Source organism: Anomaloglossus baeobatrachus, chromosome 4 (genome assembly GCF_048569485.1).
Source record: "Anomaloglossus baeobatrachus isolate aAnoBae1 chromosome 4, aAnoBae1.hap1, whole genome shotgun sequence".
NCBI classification, from domain to species: domain Eukaryota; kingdom Metazoa; phylum Chordata; class Amphibia; order Anura; family Aromobatidae; genus Anomaloglossus; species Anomaloglossus baeobatrachus.
In genome coordinates this window covers 109,827,618-109,848,328 of record NC_134356.1, presented here as the reverse complement: position 1 = coordinate 109,848,328, position 20,711 = coordinate 109,827,618, and the positions used below count along the sequence as shown (strand labels likewise).

General features: G+C 48.4%; 1 protein-coding gene across 1 annotated transcript in view; it reads right to left on the bottom strand.

The window, feature by feature from the left end:
* Nucleotides 1–20,711, bottom strand: part of LCP2 (lymphocyte cytosolic protein 2) — a 365,493-nt gene that overhangs the window by 26,758 nt on the left and 318,024 nt on the right. Inside the window, exon 15 of the mRNA XM_075342299.1 lies at nucleotides 2,662–2,674. Within this exon, the coding sequence (XP_075198414.1) occupies nucleotides 2,662–2,674 (13 nt within the window). The remainder of the gene's footprint in view (nucleotides 1–2,661; nucleotides 2,675–20,711) is intronic.

Sequence of the window (20,711 nt, the reverse complement as noted above, 5' to 3'; positions counted from 1 at the left end):
TACAACTTTTGCTGCTTTTGCACTTCAGCACTTTATTGATCTTGTGATTCCCCTTTAATACTACATATATTGCTGCTAAACCTTCATAGGCACTTTATTCCCAACCCTCTATATGCAATTTTGCACATTGTCAGTGACTGGGTGATATCTCCTGTTTTTTGTAGCCTCACTGCACTTTTTGTCCTTGTTGTTCTGTAATTGGTGTTATTATTACTTAATTTGTTAAATACAATTCTATAACTTCATTATTAAGGTAGTACACTGACTGTTTCATCTTCTCATATGTACAGTATACAGTTAACATTGTATGTATTGTATGTGTGTGGTAATATACTCAACTACTGCAGCCTTCTGCAACATCCAGTGCCGTTTTGATCTTCTTCTCAGTGACATCACCGCTCTTCAGACTCTGCGGCTCACTCTATTCTCTAAGCATGAGCCGGAATTCCCTTATGTTGTCTTGTTTTGTGCCTCGTTCTGATGCTCCATAAACTTATTTTGTAAAATGCACTTCTGGGTCTCACAGACTGCAGTGTGACCCAGAGAGTCTGAAGAGCGGTGACATCACTGAAAAGAGGAGCAGAACAGCACTGGATCCTGGAGAAGACAGTCGTAGGTAAGTATATTAACACAAACACACACACACACACACACACACACACATTGCACTACTGTACATTACATACACAGATTTACTAAAAAGAAGACTAAATGGAGGGCTTCCTTAATAAGAATCTCCTTTTGTATTGTTTGACATAGCTCAACATTTGCCACTATATCTGAAAGTGACTCAAGATTCATATAAGGTTTTTCGGCCAAACATTGGCATTCATTTTTGACAAGTTCTTGATAAGGTATGTGCACTCAATTATTTTAAATGGTTTTTTTTTACTTCTGTTTTTTTGCAGTCTTTTGATTGGATATTGCCTTATTTTGAGCAATTTCCATTAGAAGATGCTTCTTATAAGCGACATGAAATTTATTTTTTCTTCCTGCCTTTTTCAAAATCTGAAAAGCAGAAAAATGCTAAATGGACTAAACATCTGAACAGCAACGTGGTTTTACAATAGAAATGAATAGAAAGAATCTTTCAAGCCATTTTCTAGCATTTTTTTGTCAGTCTTTTGGAGCAAATCTGGCGCAAAAGACTTTTCAAAAAACTTTGTATGCACATACCTTAAACTTAATTAAATTTGCATTAATGTATTCATCTGTAGTTGGTAGGCTTTTTTAGTTTTTGATGCCTACAGAATGAAAACATTTACATTTTTTTTGCTGGGGATAGGTGTATATTCATCTTTGAACATCATTTTTTATTAAAGGATACAATTAACATTAATGTGCATTAAAATATACTGCTCAAAAAATAAAGGGAACACTTAAAGGGAACCCGTCACCACTTTTTTGGACTATAAGCTGCGGCCACCACCACCGGGCTCTTATATACAGCATTTTAACATGCTGTGTATAAGAGCCCAGGCCGCTGTGACAACTAAAAAACACTTTATAATACTTACCAAAGGGTCGCTCTGCGGTGGATGAGGGCCTAATGGGTGTCTCCGTTGTCCGTTGCGGGCGCCTCCCCTTTCGGCTATCTTCGGCTTCTTTCTGAAGCCTGTGTGCATGACGCGGGTACGTCATACACACTCGCCGGTCCTGCGCAGGCGCAATACAATATTTTGTTCTGCCCTGCTAAGGGCAGATCAAAGTGCGCCTGCTCAGGACTGAAATGCCAACGAGTGTGGATGACGCCGGACCCGTCATGCACCACGGCTAGAGAAGAAAGAGAACAAAGATGGCTGAAAGAGGCAGCACCGGACAACAGAGACGCCCATTAGGCCCTCATCCACCGCAACGCGACCATGTAGACTGTGTAGCAATCTAATGATGCCTTTAATAGTCCACATAGAGCAGAAAATGTAAAAAAAACCTTGACCTTTGTGTCTGTGCTTATGGAAATGAAAATTGTCTCTTCAAAGAAGAAGAAAATTCTACTGCTAGCTATTGAATTTAACCTACAAGTCAGTATAAAACTTAGAACAGTTCTATAAAAACTGCATGTACCATATAAACTGATGGTATAGCTTGTATACAAAATAAAATCTTGAAAGAGAAAATACGGATTTCTCGCTGCATTATCACCAAGGCAAAACCGGAATTATTAAATCCAAGTCTTTATTGCATTTTCTGGGTACAGGCCAACGGGTTCAGGGGTCACAGCCCCCTTCCTCAGGACAGTATAGCCGTGACAAGGATATCCACTATCCTTGTCACGGCTATACTGTCCTGAGGAAGAGGGCTGCAACCCCTGAAACGCGTTGACCTGTACCCAGCAAATGCAATAAAGACTTGGATTCAATCATTCCGATTTTGCCTTTGTGATAGCGCAGCGGGAAACCCGAGTTTTCTCATTCAAGATTTTATGTAACTTCTTCGGGGCTGCAGCTTTTCTCCACCTACTACTATGTGATTATATGACTTGTGACCTTTCACAACCCCTTTAGGTGAGTGTAACTAATTTATTTAATTTATTGTTTATCTGGTAAGACCCTATTGCGCCTTCTGTTCTACAGTCTTTTCCAACACTTGTATACAAAATAAGCAGCAATGGCTAGCAAATGAAAACCGTATCCAGAATTTGTTACTATAAAGTAAACTTACCATTTTCTTCAGGCTGAAAACAAACAGAACAGTGTATTAATTAAAAAAAATATGTTTTTTGTTTGTTTTTAAAAGCTATGTATTTAATATAGGGTTTTTATTGCTTGGTGTCAATTAAAGGGGTCACCCACTACTTTACGTGTCATTTTTATGTAAACTAACCTCCATAGATAAGCACATCACTAAAGAACTTGACAAGACAAATAATAATTTAAGCATACTAATTGCTCACGGAAGTGATTAATATGGATTCTCAGATTTATTTTGAAAAAGGTCCCGCTCCATCTGCTACTATTTTCCTGACTAGTACATTTTCTATTAGGTATTATATCCTTTCTATATACTTTTAGTGTCTTACAGTACGCATCATTAATTATTTTATTCCTATAACCTTTCTCTTTTAGCCTAAAATACTGAACTCTTGCAGTATAACAACATTAAAAATATAAATGCTGAATATATTCATATTCTTTACCAATATGAAAACCGCATTATATCTTGAATAATGGATATAAATTTATAACAAGAAAAGGTAAATCTATTGGTAACATCATTTCACCTAGTCTACATAAGAGTAATTGTAAGAATTCTACCTCACTTTCTGTCAAAGGTTTTCATAAATGCTATGGAAAAAAATGTAATGTATATAAGCATGTGAAAAAACTCAGAAAATAGGTGGTTTACTGCCTGGATAATCGTTAATGAACTGTCACACCTGTCATGTGATTTATTGCATTAAATGCATAAGCTTTTTTGTGTTAGCAGAAAGGTAGAAAAAAAGAACAAAAGAACAATAGTGATGAGTGAGCATGAGTGAGTTTCGAACGTGCTTGAGTGCCATGCCTGTCCAGCATGTATCACAGCTGTTGTTCAGCCCCTAAACATGCGGAGACTGCCTGACAATCACAGTAATGTCATGTTGGCTTTTGACATTACTGAAGGAAACAAGAAAAAGGAAGTGCACTAATGCACGTAATCAAGTAGCGTAAAACCCATGATTGTATGAGGTAGAGAGTAGTGATTGGCGTTCCCCCGATGGTCGGTATCGGGGAGAATCGCCCGATCCTTTTGTAAAGATTGAGATCAGGATCGAGATAACACAATCTTGCGTCCGATCACCAATCAGGGACTTTACAGTTATGGGATAAGGTGGGGGGGCTGTAAAATAAAGAATATAGTTAATAATAAACATTGTCATTGTAATTACAGGTCCTGCGCCGCGTCCTGCAGACTGTCTCCCGCCGCTTCTGCTCCTGAGTCCAATCATCGCTCTGCCCTCCTGGTAACCACTGCTGACTAGAGGACCTTCCGTGACATCATACCCATGTGATCAGTCAGGTCTAAATTGACTATGACATCATGCAAAGTCCTGTAGTTTCAGTGGATATGGATGGGTGAGCATGCTAACCGGTACTCGGGTCTGGCCCGAGCATCTCAGTACTTGATATTCTCGGTGAGCGCAGAGTACTGGCGAGATGCTCGGGCACATGCTCGGCTCCCCATCCCTGCATGTTGGCGCTCTTTACAGAGTCAGCCCACATGCAGGGATTGGCTGCCACACACTGTAATGCCACAACCGGTGAATAGCGGCGCTGGGAATCAGGTGATCGGAAATCACTGTTGCTATAGTAAAACACTCATTAGGTTACTATGGCAACGGTGGCAGCGGTGACGTCACCGCTTACCAACCCGCAGTCTCTGCTCACTCATTGAGTGATTAGACAGCACGGGGAGCAGACACTTTCTTCCTCCCCCTGTGCTTTATGATATAGCAGAGCTAGATCAGTGACAGAAGACAGAAAACTAGGATCATAGTGGGGTGAGAGGGAATAATAAAGATGGAGTCCCTAAGTGCGTCTGTGTATTTATTTCTAATAAAGTATTTTTTCTCTGTGTGGTGTCTTTTTTAACCTTATATTGGAGATTCTTAATAGTCGGGTCAAACTTGGCCTGACATTAAGAATCTCGGGCTTAATACCAGCTGGTAAAACAAAGCTGGTATTAACCCCTTATTACCAGCGTGCCACCTGGTACCAGGACCAATGAAGAGTTGGTCACAGAGCAAAAAGATGGTGCTTCCAATCCCCAGCTGCCTTGTTGTACTTGGCTGGACACAAAAATATGGCGAAGGGAAGCCTACATCATTTTTTTTTTTTTTTTTAGTTTTTTGGCAAAAAAAAAAGGGCTTCCCTGGATTTTCCATTGCCATTGAAGGTAGACGGTAACAGCAAGCAGTGATGGTTAGCAACCAGTAGCTGCTTGAGTTACCCTTAGCTAGCAATAGAAAATGCAGCGGGAGCCCACACATGTTTCACAGGTGCTACAGGGAACTGCATCCTCTCCTAGGGTGCAGGGCCTACCCTCAAGGTCCCAGGGAACTCAGTGCCACTACCACCACAATAAAGAAAATCCCAGCTACCTCCCACACCAGTGCCTGACACAGACCGGGGGGAGGGTCCCATGTCCCAGGGCCAGCCCGGGGGTGACTAGACCGCCTGGTGGGTGGGGACAAGTATGTTGAGAGTAGAGCTCCAAAGGAAGAAGAGCTGGAAGTGGAGTGCAGAGCTCCCGGGAGTGTGGAGCTAGGAGGGGAACCTGCCAGCTGGGTGTGTAGCGGTGACCCAGGAGCAGAGGCGGACAGTTGCCAGTAAGTGGTGACCTGTACCTGAGGTTTGCCAAGGACACTGCCTAGAGGGGGCAGTGGACGCCAACACGGTGCAGCAAATCCCTCTTGAACTGTGCACGGACGGGGCACAGGGCCCTAGATCAGGGAAGAGCTTCAGGCCCCTTGATAATTAACCTGCCCAGGGAGGGATCTGTGCCGCCCCCACGTCAGCAGTCGGGCTGCTCGGATCAAGATCCGCAGTGGCTCGAGGGGTTTCCGGACCCGGGGGTCGCGCGGACACTCAAATAAAAGGGGACGTATATGTACGGGGATTGCTGTAGACACTTTGTGACGTCTTCTAACTAGGGTCCAGATACCCCACCTGTGCTCGGTTTCCGTACCGGATCTCCGCTGTCAGTACCGGTGGGCTCCAACCCTGTGCCGGTCTACTTTGGATTTCCCGCGACCGGACTCCCGTCGCCTTTGGACACGGTCCACTGCTTGTCACCTGGCCAGTAGACCAGGGCCACTACCCTAGCTACCCTCCACTAGGTTCAGCCTTGACCTCCAACTTTGAACTCCAACTAGAAACTGACTTGTTCCCGCCCCCAGATCCTCAAGACCCCTAGGTGGGCGCTCACAATCTGCCTGGTCCTGCCCACTGGTGTGTCCTTCCTACCCTGAGGGGGGTGGCTAGGATTTTGTGGCTGATGGTACTTAGTGTGGGAAGATGTTATGTCGGGTGAATTTTTCTTCTGTGACCACCTGGTGGCACCAGGGCGTCACAGATCTTCACGACCCTCTTTGACCCAAAAGATCCGGGGACAACAGTAGCACCAATTCCGGACCAGGACCAGGAGACTCCAAGTACCAGCCCTACAGGGTCCACGCTGCCAGCCGGACGGACAAAGTGGCTATAAAACAGCCGGAGAACCCAAAGTTTCAGGCTTGGGATCCTGTGTCGCACAACCAGGGACCTGGTCGCACTCCGAGTCCAGGATTCCCAATACTTTAACAATTTTAGAAGAATTTGTATGAGGCTCTCCTTTATGTCTTATAAAGGGTGCATCAGAGTCTCTCTTCCTTCTAATTTTTGGCAGATCTGGCATTGTCTGCATAGGCTTCTGAGGTTCAGAGTACCCCCTTCTTAAATTAAACAGGATGTGTCTTGCCATGTCATATGTGATGCCCTGGCAAATCCAGGTAGTCACAGAAAGAGTTAATCCTCCTTGGCAGCTACACAACCCCCACCCAGATGTACACCAGCCAATCAGGCCCTACTCACCCCCTCCCCAAGAAAAGGGAGGGGGCGAGAGGAGTTAAGGAAGTGACAGAGCAGAATTTAGTCAGTTGTGCTGTAGTCAGTGGAAAGCTGACAGGGGAGGCTTGCAGCTTCCCGGAGAAAGTGGTAGCCGGGGTTGGAGCCCTGGACTACTGGACTAGGTGGCTGTGAGGGCCACAGGTGGGGATCCTGAGGCGACCGGGACAGGGTTATAGCCCGCCGGTGCTGGGAGAGGGACCCGAGCTGGAGGCCGATCAAACGGACTAGTCCAGACAGGAAAGAGAGACAGAGAGTGTGAAAATTTCCAAATTGTGCCCAATTAGCCATTTTCCCTTCCCAATGCCATGTGACTCGTTAGTGGTTAGTGTTACAAGGTCTCAGGTATAAAGAGGGAGCAGGTGTGGTAAGTTTGGTATTATCGCTCACACATTATTTCATACTGATCAATGGAACTTCAGCATGGCACCTCATGGCAAAGAACATTCTAAAGATCTGAAAAAAGAATTGTTGCCCTACATAAAGATGGCATAGACTATAAGAAGATTGTCAACACTCTAAAACTGAGTTAAAGACCGGTGGCCAAGACCATACAGAGACTTAGCAAGACAGGTTAAACTCAGAACTGGCCTCGTCATGGTCGACCAAATAAGTTAAGAAGATGCTCAACATCATACCCAGAGCTTGTCTTTTTAAAATAGATGTTAAAGTGCTGCCAGCATTGAAGTAGAGGTTAAAGAAGTTAGGGTTCAGCCTGTCAGTGCTTGGACCATGTACCGCACAATACAGCAAATTGGTCTGTATGGCTGTTTGTTCCAGAAGGAACCCTCAAGATGCACAAGAAAATTCGCAAACAGTTTGATGAAGACAAGAAAACTAAGTACATGATTACTGGAACCATGTCTGGTGGCCTGACATAAGTAAGATAAACTTATTTGGTCCAGATGGTGTTAAGCATGTGTGGTAGCAACCGGATGAGGAGTACAAAGACAAGTCAAGAATTGGTGGGAGTGTCATGGTTTCAGGCTGCACCAGTGTTGCCAGCTGTGAGAAGGTATGTAACTCCCCTGAGCCACTCAGGGCACTACTAGGTACTGCATCCTCACAAGGATGCAGGGTCTACCCTCTGGGACCTGGAACACCAGTGCCAGTAACACCTGCACACACCAAAATCCTTGTTTCCACACCACACCAGGAGCATTCACTAGTCAGACACTGGGGGATGGCCACCTAGAGCGCGGAGCCAGACCAAGGGACTAGACAGCCTTGTGGGAGTGGACAAGGCAGTAAGAGTCTAGTCAATCTAGGAGAACAGTGGTGCACAGTGAAGTGCACGGACGTGCCTAGAGCTGGGTCATGTAACAGTGACCCGGGGGCACAGGAGTAGGTTGCCAGAATAGCAGAAAACGAGTACCTCTGGAGTGAAGTTACCAGGGACGGTACGATGGAGCACCACTGGAACCAAGCACGCACAGGGCCCTAGGTGAGGTGACAGTTTCACATGGCCTGGCAAATTCCTGCACAGTGGAGGGACCTGCACGGACTTCACTGATCTACAGATCCGGGGGCATCAGCAGTAAAGCAAGGATCGAGATTCGGACACATACCTCCCCACAGGGTCAACACTGCCAGCCAAATGGACAGACCGCTGTATCACAGCTGGGGGACCCCCAAAGTTCCAGGCTTCAGGGTCCCAACTACACTGAGAGTGTTGGAGACAGAGCAACCAAGTTATTAAACTGGCACTGGAATACAGGGACCTAAACCAGCCGTCCACAGGTTAAAGTGAGTAGAGACTGTTCATCACAACCCTGGTGTGGTCTCCTTCATTATAAAGTGCAAAAGCTCCCATCTCACAAATCCCCTGGCTCAGCCCTGCCTGTGGAGGGCCTACCACCATTGCTACCATCACCATCAGCCCAGGGGTAAGTCCACTAAGCAGCGGCAGTTCCATCCTATTAACCATAACCTGCAGGTCGCGTCAGATAAATCACTTTAATCTCCCGTGCAAATAACCCCTTTTCAAAAAGGCCCCAGGGCATGGGACCGGGCAACGGCCACCAAATTGACATTCCTAAATAGTGAACTGCCCGGGACCGAGTACCCCATTCCCTGGGAGACACAGCTACAGTTCATTGAGGGAACCATGAATGTCAATATGTATTGTGACATACTGAAGCAGAAAATTATTCCCTCCCTTAGGAATCTGGGTGGTAGGGCAGTATTCCAACATGAAAACAACCCCAAACAAACATCCAAGATGACCACTGCCTTGCTAAAGAAACTGAGGGTAAAGGTGCTGGACTGGCCAAGCATGTCTCCAGATATAAAACCCTATTGAGCATCTGTGGGGCATCGTACAACAGAAGGTAGAGGAGCACAAAATCTCTAACATTCACCAGCGCTGTGATTTTGTCATGGAAGAGTTGAAGAGGATTCCAGCGGCTCCTATGAAGCTCTAGTGACGTCCATAGCCAAGAGATTTAAGGCACTGCTTGACAATTTGGTTGACAATTTAGGCATAATTTGGCAATTGACTCTTAGGGGTGTACTCACTTTTGTTGCCTCCAGTTTAGACTTTAATGGCTAATTTTTCAGTTAGCTAGTGGGCTCATCAAATTTACACTCTTATACAAGCTGTACACTGACTACTTTATATTGTATCAAAGTTTCATATCTTCAGTGTTGTCCCATGAAAAATATAATAAAATATTTACAAAAACGTGAGGGGTGTACTCAATTTTGTAATATACTATATAGATAGATTGTTATATAGATAGATAGAAAAACTGAACAACACCTCCAAACAGAATAAGGCAAGTAGGAACAGGTGCAAGCTGCTATGACTGCATAATATACAAATAAAAGAATGCAGCAGCACTCTGTAAGTGCCCGGATATTTGTGAACATTGAACATATACAATTTTAATTGCATTACTGCTATACGGAATACACTTTTACAAAATGAAGGTACTTAGCACACTAATTAACAAATTCAGAAGAGTTTGTCAGCCGTGACAAGGTGTCCTTCTTTGACGGGAACCAAACCTAATATCACACCTCTCCCAGGCGAAGAACCTGGATCTCGTCAAAGAAAGATACTTTGCAGCAGCTGACAGGCTCTCATGACTTGTACAATTTATGCAATAATTACCTTAGTTTTTTAAAAGTATACTGAACGAAAATAAAATTGCAAAACGTTTGTTTTTGCTTCCAGTTTTCATAAGCTGAACTCAAAGATCTAAGACTTTTTGCCTATACCAGAGAGTCATCCTCAGCCTCCCTATATACCTAATATACCTCTATCTGGTGTATTAGCAAGTTCTTGTTCACATAGCTGGCTTTAGTACTGTAGCTACTGACCAGTTTCCAAAATGTGCCAAATTTCCAACCACAAAGAATAATAATAATAATAATAATAATAAAAAATGTATTTCTATAGCGCCAACATATTCCACAGCACTTTACATTTCAAAGTGTTCCTTCCGTTTATCGATGTGCCTCTCTATGCCATTTGAAGTGCCTCTATTTGAAGTGCCTTATTTACCCTTGGTAGTGCTTCCTGATGCACCATATCCTATCTCTCACCAATCCTTTTAGAAGCTTACTAAATGAGGAAGCACAGAAAAGGGTCAGTGGGGGTAAGTTTGCAGTTCAAAGAAGGCAAGAAAAAGGACCAATAATGGCTGGCATGCAGTTGGTTAGAAGGTAAAAAAGGGTCAGTAAGGGCCAGAATATTGGTGGGACAGAAGACATGAAAAAGGGCCAGTAATTGATGACATACAGTAGGTAAGAAAGCAAGAAATTGGGTTAGTAATGCTGCCATGCAATGGGTCAGAAAGCAAGAAAAAGGGTCAGTAAGGGCCAGAATGTGGTGGGTCAGAAGGCAAGAATACAAGTCTGTGTGCACCAGTAAGCAGTGATTCAGAAGGCAGGAAAAAGTGTGAGTGAGGGCAAGCATGCAGTGGGTCCAAACGTAAAAGAAACTCAGTGAGGGCTGGTATGTGGTGGAGTCAGGAGGAAAGAAAAGGGTCAGTGAGGGTCAGAATGTGGTAGGTTAGAAGGTGAGAAAAAGAGTCTGTGAGGCCAGGTATGTGATAGGTCAAAAAACAAGAAAAAGGGTCAGCGAGGGCCAGCATGCAGTTGGTCAAAAGGCAAGAAAAAGAGTCAGTGATGGTTGATATGCGGTGGGTCAGAAGGCAATAAATAGAGTCAGTGTGGGATGGCATGCAGTGGATTAGAAGACAAGAAGGTCAGTGAGGGCCAGCATGCAATGGGTCACGAACCTCACTGACAAATTTTGGTGCCTCTTCAGTAGAGTTGAGCGCAGTTCGCGGTTCGAGGTTCTCCAGTTCGCGGCTCGAGTGATTTTGGGGGCTGTTCTAGATCGAACTAGAACTCGAGCTTTTTGCTAAAGCTCGATAGTTCTAGATACGTTCAAGAATGGTTCTAGCAGCAAAAAGCAGGGCTTTTTACAGCTACAGTGTGCAGGAGCCATCGCTGGCAGCCTGCCAGAAGCTGGTAACCAAGATAAACATCGGGACTCCAAGCAAAGCGCTTTGGTTAGTAACCCGATGTTTATCCTAGTTACATGCAGGTCTTCCCCGCTCAGCTCACTCCGCCCCCTCCTGCACGCGGCATGTGTGTCGCCCTGGACAAGCCAGGGGACACAGGTAACAACACACACCCCCACCCCCAGCAGTTCACAGCAGACATCCCCAAAGTGACCTGCTTTCTGCCTCGGGCTCAGACTGACACACCAGGTGGGCGGATTGAGGAGATGGAGATGCCCACCCAGGAGTAAGCTGGCCTGAGGCAGGAAACAAGCCCAGTCAAGTCCTAGGAGAGGAGGAGAGAAGGTCTGCAGAGAGGCAGACATAGACAGGGGCCTAGGTTGGAGCCTAGGGCCTCGTACAGAGAGTCCGGCAGACGGTAGTGGCCGTCTGCAGGGAGCCGAGGAGACAGCTGGTGGAACCGAAGGTAGCCGGGGCTGGGCGGTGGCCCCCCGGTAGTGAATCGGGGAGCCAGCTGGAAGCCGGAACGCAGGAGGAGGGTGCACTGAGGCGAAAGAAAGGACTTATCCCACTAAACTGGGTCAGGGGAGCAACAACAACAGCAACCATCCAAGGGACCCGTCCAACCAGCCGTTTGTTTACCGAGAACTGTGTCGTGTTTACTGGCTGAGTGAGTACCTCCATGCCGTGCGGCACAGCGCTGCCCCTGCGCCCCTGCACCTCCACAGGCCCCATACCCACCTGTCCACCATCCAGCCCCATCACTGGGCCCCGGGATCACCAACCCCTACCCACGGAGGGGCAACACAACAACTGGCTGCTCCATACCATCACTACCGGGATCCCCAGCCAGAGCAGCGGTGGTGTACACCTAATCACCACAACCGTGGGTGGCGTCACGGACAATAACCAATCCCCACACCCAAAATCCCCTTTCACTCACGGGCGAGGAGCGCCGCTAGAGTCCCCGGGATCCGGCCCATCGCTCAAGCCACCGAGCAGCAGCAGTCCGCAGCAGCCGCGGCAGCCGGACCCGAGCAGCAGTGGGAGAGCGTGGCGTCCCCTCCTCCGCCCGCGACACATGTACATACACACACACACTCACAAACACACACACACACACGTCCCCAGCCATGCAGTCCACAACACTGACGTCCTCCTGGCACTCTGCACACATGGTCCCGCTCGGCTTACCTGTGGTGATGAAGTCCCGACCTCAGCGCTGTCACTGTCCTCCATGGCCGCCGCTTGTCACATCACCTTCTCTCGCTTCCGACCCGAGACTGACTAGCGGTGACGTCACGGGCCTCTCGCGATACTTGGCTGTGAAGGTGGCGGTCATGGAACTCAATGACAGGTGCTGTCAGCAGTGCAGGAGATCAGCGCAGGTAATGTACCTCGCTGACAGCAGCACTTGTCATCCCCTGCAGTGATCTGGGCTGACCCATTGATGTTAGTTCAGCTCACTGCACTGATCTCCCAGCCAATGGGGAACATCCTGCTCTTCATTGACTGGGACAGTGTGGATCGTCATGGCAACCCCTTGGATTACACCAGACCTGGATTTGTTTTTCTTTCTAATAAATTGGTTAAAGAGGGAATGTATTGGGGAGTGTTTTTTCAAATAAAAATGTGTTTGTCGTCTATTTTTTTTTATTACTGACTGGGTTGGTGATGTCGGGTATCTGATAGACGCCTGACCTCACCAACCCCAGGGCTTGATGCCAGGTGACATTACACATCTTGTATTAACTCCATATATTACCCCATTTGCCACCGCACCAGGGCACGGGATGAGCTGGGGCGAAGCACCAGGATTGGCGCATCTAATGGATGCGCCACTTCTGGGGCGGCTGCAGCCTGCTATTTTTAGGCTGGGGAGAGTCCAATAACCATGGACCTCCCTAGTCTGAGAATATTAGACCCCAGCTGTCTGCTTTACCTTGGCTGGTGATCCAATTTTGGGGGGACCCCTACGTGTTTTTTTTTTTAATTATTTATTTAATTTAAAATAACAGCGTGGGGTGCCCTCAGTTTTGGATTACCAGCCAAGGTGAGGCTGCCAGCTGTGGTCTGCAGGCTGCAGCCATCTGCTTTACCCTAGCTGGCTACAAAAATAGGGAGAACCCTACGTCATTTTTTTTTTTCATTTTTTTGGCTAAATACAAAGCTAAGCACCCCTTAATGCCACATGAAAGGCACCAAAGGGTGCAAAATTACAAAATGCAGGAAAGTGGGACATTATGTGTCTTTTGGCCATTATAATGACAGAAAAGACTGATATGAAGTGTACAAGCACAGGAAAATCACCAGAGCGCTCTACGCTGTGAAAAGCAGTAGAAAATGGCACTGGAGTGAACATGTGACCGCCTCATGTAGGTTGAAGCTATGGATCCTGGGTAAATTTATGTATTTTCCCTCCTTCAGTTTTTTTGCAGTACACAAAAAAAACGGAAGGCACACGGATGACAAACAGATGACATACGGACCGTCTACGGAACGGAAACGGATGCCACACGGATGCACCTGTGAAAAAAACCTGACTGTTTTTTGCAGACCGCAAAAATGGATCGGTCGTGTGAATGTAGCCTTATTCTGATCTGCCGTTTACAAACAGCAGGCAGAAATAAGTGAATAACGCCCCCCAGCGTCAGAAAATCTCCGGGGTTTCAGGGCTAGCTGAGACTCTGGAGATCACGATTCAGGACGGTTTCTCCGGTCCCCGCTCACGTGATCACAGGTATACACCGTATACCGATGATCACGTTACAGTAAATGACAGCGCCGGTAAAAAAATATTTATCTCCCATCTGGCATGAACAAACATGATAAATTTCCTCCCCGGTCCCCTCCGGTCCCCCAGTGTCGCCAAAGTGCCCCCCCTGATGCCCTCCCAGAAATCCAAGATGGCCACGCGCACAGCAGCGCGCCGACCGCATTCACCCTACTCCTCTGATTTCTGTCGCATGTGCCATGACACATGCGACAGAAAACTCCTCCCCAGGCCCTGCCAGGTCACCCCCTATAACCCCACCGGTGTTCCCCGGTGTCCCATGGTACCTGTGCAGCGTTGATCCCCCCACGGCCCTCTCCTTCACAATAGACGCTGCCGCATGCACAGAGCGGCTGTCAGCTCAGCTTCCTGTGTTCAGACACAGTGAGTGGTGGTTATGCATCTGTAAGCTAAATGGGCGGCACGGTGGCTCAGTGGTTAGCACTGCAGTCTTGCAGCGCTGAGGTCCTGGGTTCAATTCTCACCAAGGGCACCATCTGCAAGGAGTTTGTATGTTCTCCCCGTGTTTGTGTGGGTTTCCTCCAGGTACTCCGGTTTCCTCCCACACTCCAAAGACATACAGCGCTATGGAATTAATAACGCTATATAAATGAATAAATTATTATTATTACTGCAATGCCCTGCTCATGAGGTAAGGAACATAATTGATCAGGAGAGCTATATACTACATTTCCAAATGGAGGGATTTGCTTTTATAGTTTCCCTGCTGAACGACTACCAAACATGAGAGTCCGTTATACACCACAAGAAAACACATCTAAATAGCGAGCTCTGTTAAGTATTCATTCAGCTGGATAACTGGACTTAAAGGGGTATTCCATCTCCAAGATCCTATCCCCAATATATAGTAGGTGGAATAGCAATAATATCAGCAAATACCAATATTTGGGAATGTAGAATAGTTCTCCTGATTAGGCATGCCCTTTAGGGATGAGCGAGTATGCTTGTTACTACTCGGTACTCGCACGAGTATCACTGTACTCGGGCTACTCGGCGGGGACCGAGTAATCTCGCGATACTCGTGCTGTACTCGTGGTCTTCATCCCTGCATGTTGGCGCTCTTTTGAGAGCCAGCCCTCATGCAGGGATTGGCTGGCAGACCACTGCAATGCCACAGCCCTGTTAGTTGTGGAATTGCAGTGATTGGCCAGCCTGCACAGCGTGACCGAGCCTTTATACCGGCGGGCGCGCTGTGCTCTGCTCACAGCCATCCAGACAGTCAGTGCAGGGAGAGGGTTGCTACTTCAGGGAAAGGTTTGCGGCCCTTTATAGTTAGTTCCGGAGCAGGGCTGCAAACAGTGTGACCAGAAGTCCTTCTCAGGACATACAATAGGTTGTATACAGGCAGGCAGGGTATAGCCAGGTCGGAGTACAGTAGCAGAGTCCTTCTCAGGACTATTGTTGCTATATACAGGCAGGGTATAGCCAGGTCGGAATACAGGCTAGTGACCAGAAGAGTCCTTGTCAGGACTATTGTAGCAGTATACAGGCAGGCAGGCAGGCAGGCAGGGTAAATAGCCATTCCTAGTGGTGACCGTATACCAGCCTTCATCATATCTGGGGCTGGTGTACACAGTCTAAAACAGTACAGATAGTGTCAGACTTCTCAGTAATTGTCGCTCCTAAAAACCTGTTAGGTTCTTATTGCGTCCGTGCTTGCATTTAAAAACCGCACGTGTGTGCCTGTCGGTGGCAGCGTACAGGTGCACTTGTGTGCGTTTTTCACAAACTATTATATAACGCACAAGTCTGGTGTATAATACACGTCAGTCAGCAGTGGCTGATAGTGTCAGACTTCTCAGTAATTGTCGCTCCTAAAAACCTGTTAGGTTCTTATTGCGTCCGTGCTTGCATTTAAAAACCGCACGTGTGTGCCTGTCGGTGGCAGCGTACAGGTGCACTTGTGTGCGTTTTTCACAAACTATTATATAACGCACAAGTCTAGTGTATAATACACGTCAGTCAGCAGTGGCTGATAGTGTCAGACTTCTCAGTATTTTTTTCTCCTAAAAACCTCTTAGGTTCTTATTGCGTCCGTGCTTGCATTTAAAAACCGCACGTGTGTGCCTGTCGGTGGCAGCGTACAGGTGCACTTGTGTGCGTTTTTCACAAACTATTATATAACGCACAAGTCTAGTGTATAATACACGTCAGTCAGCAGTGGCTGATAGTGTCAGACTTCTCAGTAATTGTCGCTCCTAAAAACCTGTTAGGTTCTTATTGCGTCCGTGCTTGCATTTAAAAACCGCACGTGTGTGCCTGTCGGTGGCAGCGTCAGGCTCCATATTGTCCCTGGATAGAGACGTGCATGATGGCCTGTAAACCTGAAGTGCCCATTGTAAGGCAGTGGGTCTATTGTAGTATAGCCCTTAGGCAGGGCAGCCAAAAATTTGGAGGCTCCACATTGTCCCTGGATAGAGATGTGCATGAGGGCCTCAAAACATTGTTACCATTGCAAAGGAGCGGGTCTCCTGTCGTTGTAATGCCCATTCTGAAAGAATGGGCGAAAAAATTTACCACTGGGGGTATACCTGAAACAACGGCCTAACTATTGTAACGGTCATCATGATGGCGCATGAGGAGAAGGAGGAGCAGTCCAGCGATTAGCCAAAGTCCAGAAGTCTGTTACCATGGTTGAGTGGAGGTACATGGCAAATTCCCGTTACAAACTTTAAATTCCGCTGTCATTTGCTGGTGGTGTGGTGAAGTCTGGCCCAATCCAACCCTTGTTCATCTTGATCAGAGTCAGCCTGTCAGCATTTACAGTTGACAGGCGGGTGCGTTTATCTGTAATGATTCCACCTGCGGCACTAAAAACACGCTCTGACAAAACGCTAGCGGCAGGGCAGGCCAGGACTTCCAAGGCGTAGAGAGCCAATTCATGCCACGTGTCTGTCCAGCTTGGATACCCATTAATTTTAAGGCACAGAGGAATGTCGGAGTACAGTTGTTTGATCTGCAAGGTACTCCTTGAGCATCTGGGCAAACTTAGGATTTCTTGTGGCACTACCCCGCACCTCAGGGGCTGTGGTATGTGAGGGGCTGAGAAAACTGTCCCACATCTTAAAGACTGTTCCCCTACCTCTGGCGGATTGGACTTGTGCCCCTCTCGGCTGTACGCCTTGGTTGTCCACTGATTCCTGACCTATGCCGCTAGCGTTTTGTGAGGGGAATGCTTTGCCTACTTCCGTGACTATGGCCTTCTGGAACTGCTGCATTTTGCCTGACCTCTCCGCCTCGGGAATAAGAGACATAAAGTTCTCCTTTTAGCGTGGGTCTAACAGTGTTACCAACCAGTAATGATTGTCGGCCAAGATGTTCTTAACGCGAGGGTCACGAGACAGGCAGCTTACCATAAAGTCAGCCATGTGTGCCAGACTCTTAACAGCCATCACTTCAGTATCCTGACCAACACGATGACTGAACATGCTGTCCTCCTCCTCCTCCTCATCATCATCTACCCTGTCCTCTGGCCAGCCACGCTGAACCGAGGATATGACTGCATGTCATATCCTCAATTTGGCCAGAGAGTTGCTCCATGTCTTCATCCTCCTCCTCGTCATAGTCCTCCACTGCACGTTGTGATGAGACGAGGCTGGGCTGTGTGTTATCACCCACACCCACTACTGTTTCTTGCTCAAACTCACCGCGCTCCGCCTGCAATGCATCATGGTTGTTTTTTGAGCAGAGACCATTTTAGAAGGCAGAGAAGCGGTATGGTGACGCTAATAATGTCGTCATCGCCGCTCACCATCTTGGTGGAGTCCTCAAAGTTTTGGCGGATGGTAAATAGGTCGGACATCCATCTCCACTCCTCAGGTGTTATGTGTGGAGTTTGACCCATTTCCCGACGGCTTAGGTGATGCAGGTACTCAACAACTGCCCTCTTCTGCTCACATATCCTGTCCAACATGTGCAGAGTTGAATTCCAACGTGTGGGGACATCACACACCAGTCTGTGAGCCGGAAGATGCAAACGGCGCTGAAAGCCGGCAAGGCCGGCTGAAGCAGTAGGTGACTTTCGAAAATGTGCAGACAGGCGGCGAACTTTTACCAGCAGATCAGACAGCTCTAGGTATGACTTTAGAAACCGCTGAACCACGAGGTTGAGCACATGGGCCACGCATGGAACATGTGTCAGTTGGCCTCGCCTCAAAGCCGCCACCAGGTTCCGGACATTGTCACACACGACCTTTCCTGGCTTTAGGTTCAGAGTTGTGAGCCAGTGATCTGCCTGCTGTTTCAGAGCTGTCCACACCTCTTCTGCATTGTGGGGTTTGTCACCTATGCAGATTAGCTTCAGCACTGCCTGTTGCCGCTTCGCCGAGGCAGTGCTGCAGTGCTTCTGTGTCGCCCTGGACAAGCCAGGGGCCACAGAGCACAACACTTAAACACCCCACACTCCCTGCAGGCATATCATAGTCAAAACACAAAATCCTTGTTGCCTTCCCCAGGGGCTGTTGTCCACACCAGGGTGTGGAGCCAGGCGGTTGGTCTCCACCCACCAAGGAGGAGGGAAAACACTGGCAGTGAGAGTTAAGCTAAGGAAGTGGAAGGAGGAAAGTAGTAGAGAGGAGAAAAGTGACAGCAAAGAGCCTGAAGTTGGTCCGGGTGTGTGGCCCGGACAGGACAGCAAGGTTGGCAGGATGTGGTAACCGTCTGCAGTGGAGGCCGATTGGAGTCTGCCGTAAGGACCGTGGACGGGTGGTGACCCGGCCGTACCGGACCGGTATACAAAGAGAAGCCAGCACCATTGGCAGAGGACTTTCGGATCCCGGCAAGGCTTGGTGTCGCCGTGAATTTGCCAAATCCGTTAGTGAAGGGGACCTCAGGGTTTCCAAACAGCCAAGTCCCGATAGAAGGCAACCGTCCAACCGTGAAGGGGAGACACCGCCACCGCCAAGGGCAACCGTCTCCCAGGGCCAGCGCCTGTGGGCAAAAGGGGCTCCTCCGGCCCATATCCAGGTCGGGGAGCGGGTTACCGGTGGGAAACCATCACTACCAACACTTAACTTAGGTGCAGGGAGAGACAGTCATCACTAACCTGCAGGGAGGAACAACCACAGCCGTCCGAGGGACCTGTCCATCCAGCCACTTGTTTTACCGTGAACTGTGTCATCATCATTGGGCTGAGTGAGTACCTCCGTGCCGTGCGGCACAGCGCTGCCCCTGCGACCCTGCACCTCATCAGGCCCCGCAACCCGCCTGTCATCCATCTCTACCCCATCACCGGGCCCCGGGACAACCAACCCCCCTACCCACGGAGGGGAGAAATAACAACAAAGCTGCTCCCTGTCACAGGCTCCCGGGATCCCCGTCCAGAGCAGCGGTGGTGTCCACACAATCACCACAACCGTGGGTGGCGTCACGGACAATATCCCCAAAACCCAAACCACCCCTTTTAACTCACGGGCGAGTAGCGCCGCTCGAGTCCCCGGGATCCGGCCATCGCTCGAGCCAACGAGCAGCAGCAGCCGTAGAGCAGCGGCAGCCGGACCCGAGCAGTGGGAGAGCGCAGCGTCCCCTCCTCCGCCCGCGACACTTCCAGCTTGGGACTGGTGTGGAGGGTAAAGTGGATGAGGATGCGCAGGAGGAGGAGGAGGCTGAGGAGCATGACATTCCGGAGCTGTAGAGTGTGGGTGAAACCCTGACTGAGGTAGGGCCTGCAAAACTTGGTGTGTGAAGGACGTGTTTCGTCCCTCGCTCAGACTGGGTCCCAGCTTCCACAATATTAACCCAGTGTGACGTCAACGAGATGTAGCGGCCTTGCCCACATGCACTTGTCCACGTGTCTGTGGTTAGGTGGACTTTGGCTGAAACAGCGTTGTTCAGGGCACGTGTGATGTTTTGTGACACGTGGTTATGCAATGCGGGGATGGCACACCGGGAGAAATAGTGGCGGCTGGGGACCGAGTAACGTGGGACAGCTGCCACCATCAGGTCGCGGAATGCTTCTGTCTCAACCAGCCTAAAAGGCAACATTTCCAGCGCAAGCAGTCGCGAAAAGTTAGCATTTAGAAGTGTGGCATGTGGGGCGTTGGCAGTGTATTTGCACCTGCGTTCAAAGGTTTGCTGAATGGATAACTGAACGCTGCGCTGGGACAAGGACGTGCTTGATGATGGTGTTATTTCTGCGTGGGTAACTGCAGGTGCAGGGCCAGAGGAGGCTTGTTCGCGGGCAGCATGGACAGGGGATTGGCTCGCATGCACAACAAGCGAAGACGTAGCAGTGACATCAGCAAGCACTGCTCCTCGACTCTGTTGTACATCCCACAAAGTCGGGTGCTTGGCTGACATGTGCCTGATCATGCTGGTGGTGGTCAGGCTGCTAGTTTTGGTACCCCTGCTGATGCTGGCATGGCAGGTGTTGCAAGTGGCCTTTTTAGAATCATCTGGAGCGAACTTAAAAAACTGCCAGACTCGGGAAGACCTAACATTTGTACAGGCACCTTGTGTCGTGTTGTTCCGGGGAACAGTTGCCTGACGTCTGCCTGGGGCCACCACCCTGCTTCTTACTGCCTGTTGGGATGCTACGCCTCCCTCCCCCTGTGCACTGCTGTCCTCGCTCTGCATATCCTCCTGCCAGGTTGGGTCAGTTACTGGATCATCCACCACGTCGTCTTCCTCTTCCGCACCCTGCTCCTCCTCCTGACTTCCTGACAATTGTGTCTCATCATCGTCCACCCCTTGTTGAGACACGTTGCCAACTTCGTGAGAACGTGGCTGCTCAAATATTTGGGCATCTGTACATACAATCTCGTCATGGTCCACTTCAACAGGAGCTGGTGAGAGGCCAGAATGTGTGAATGGAAACGTGAACGAACAGCTCTTCCGAGTGTCCAAGTGTGGGATCAGTAA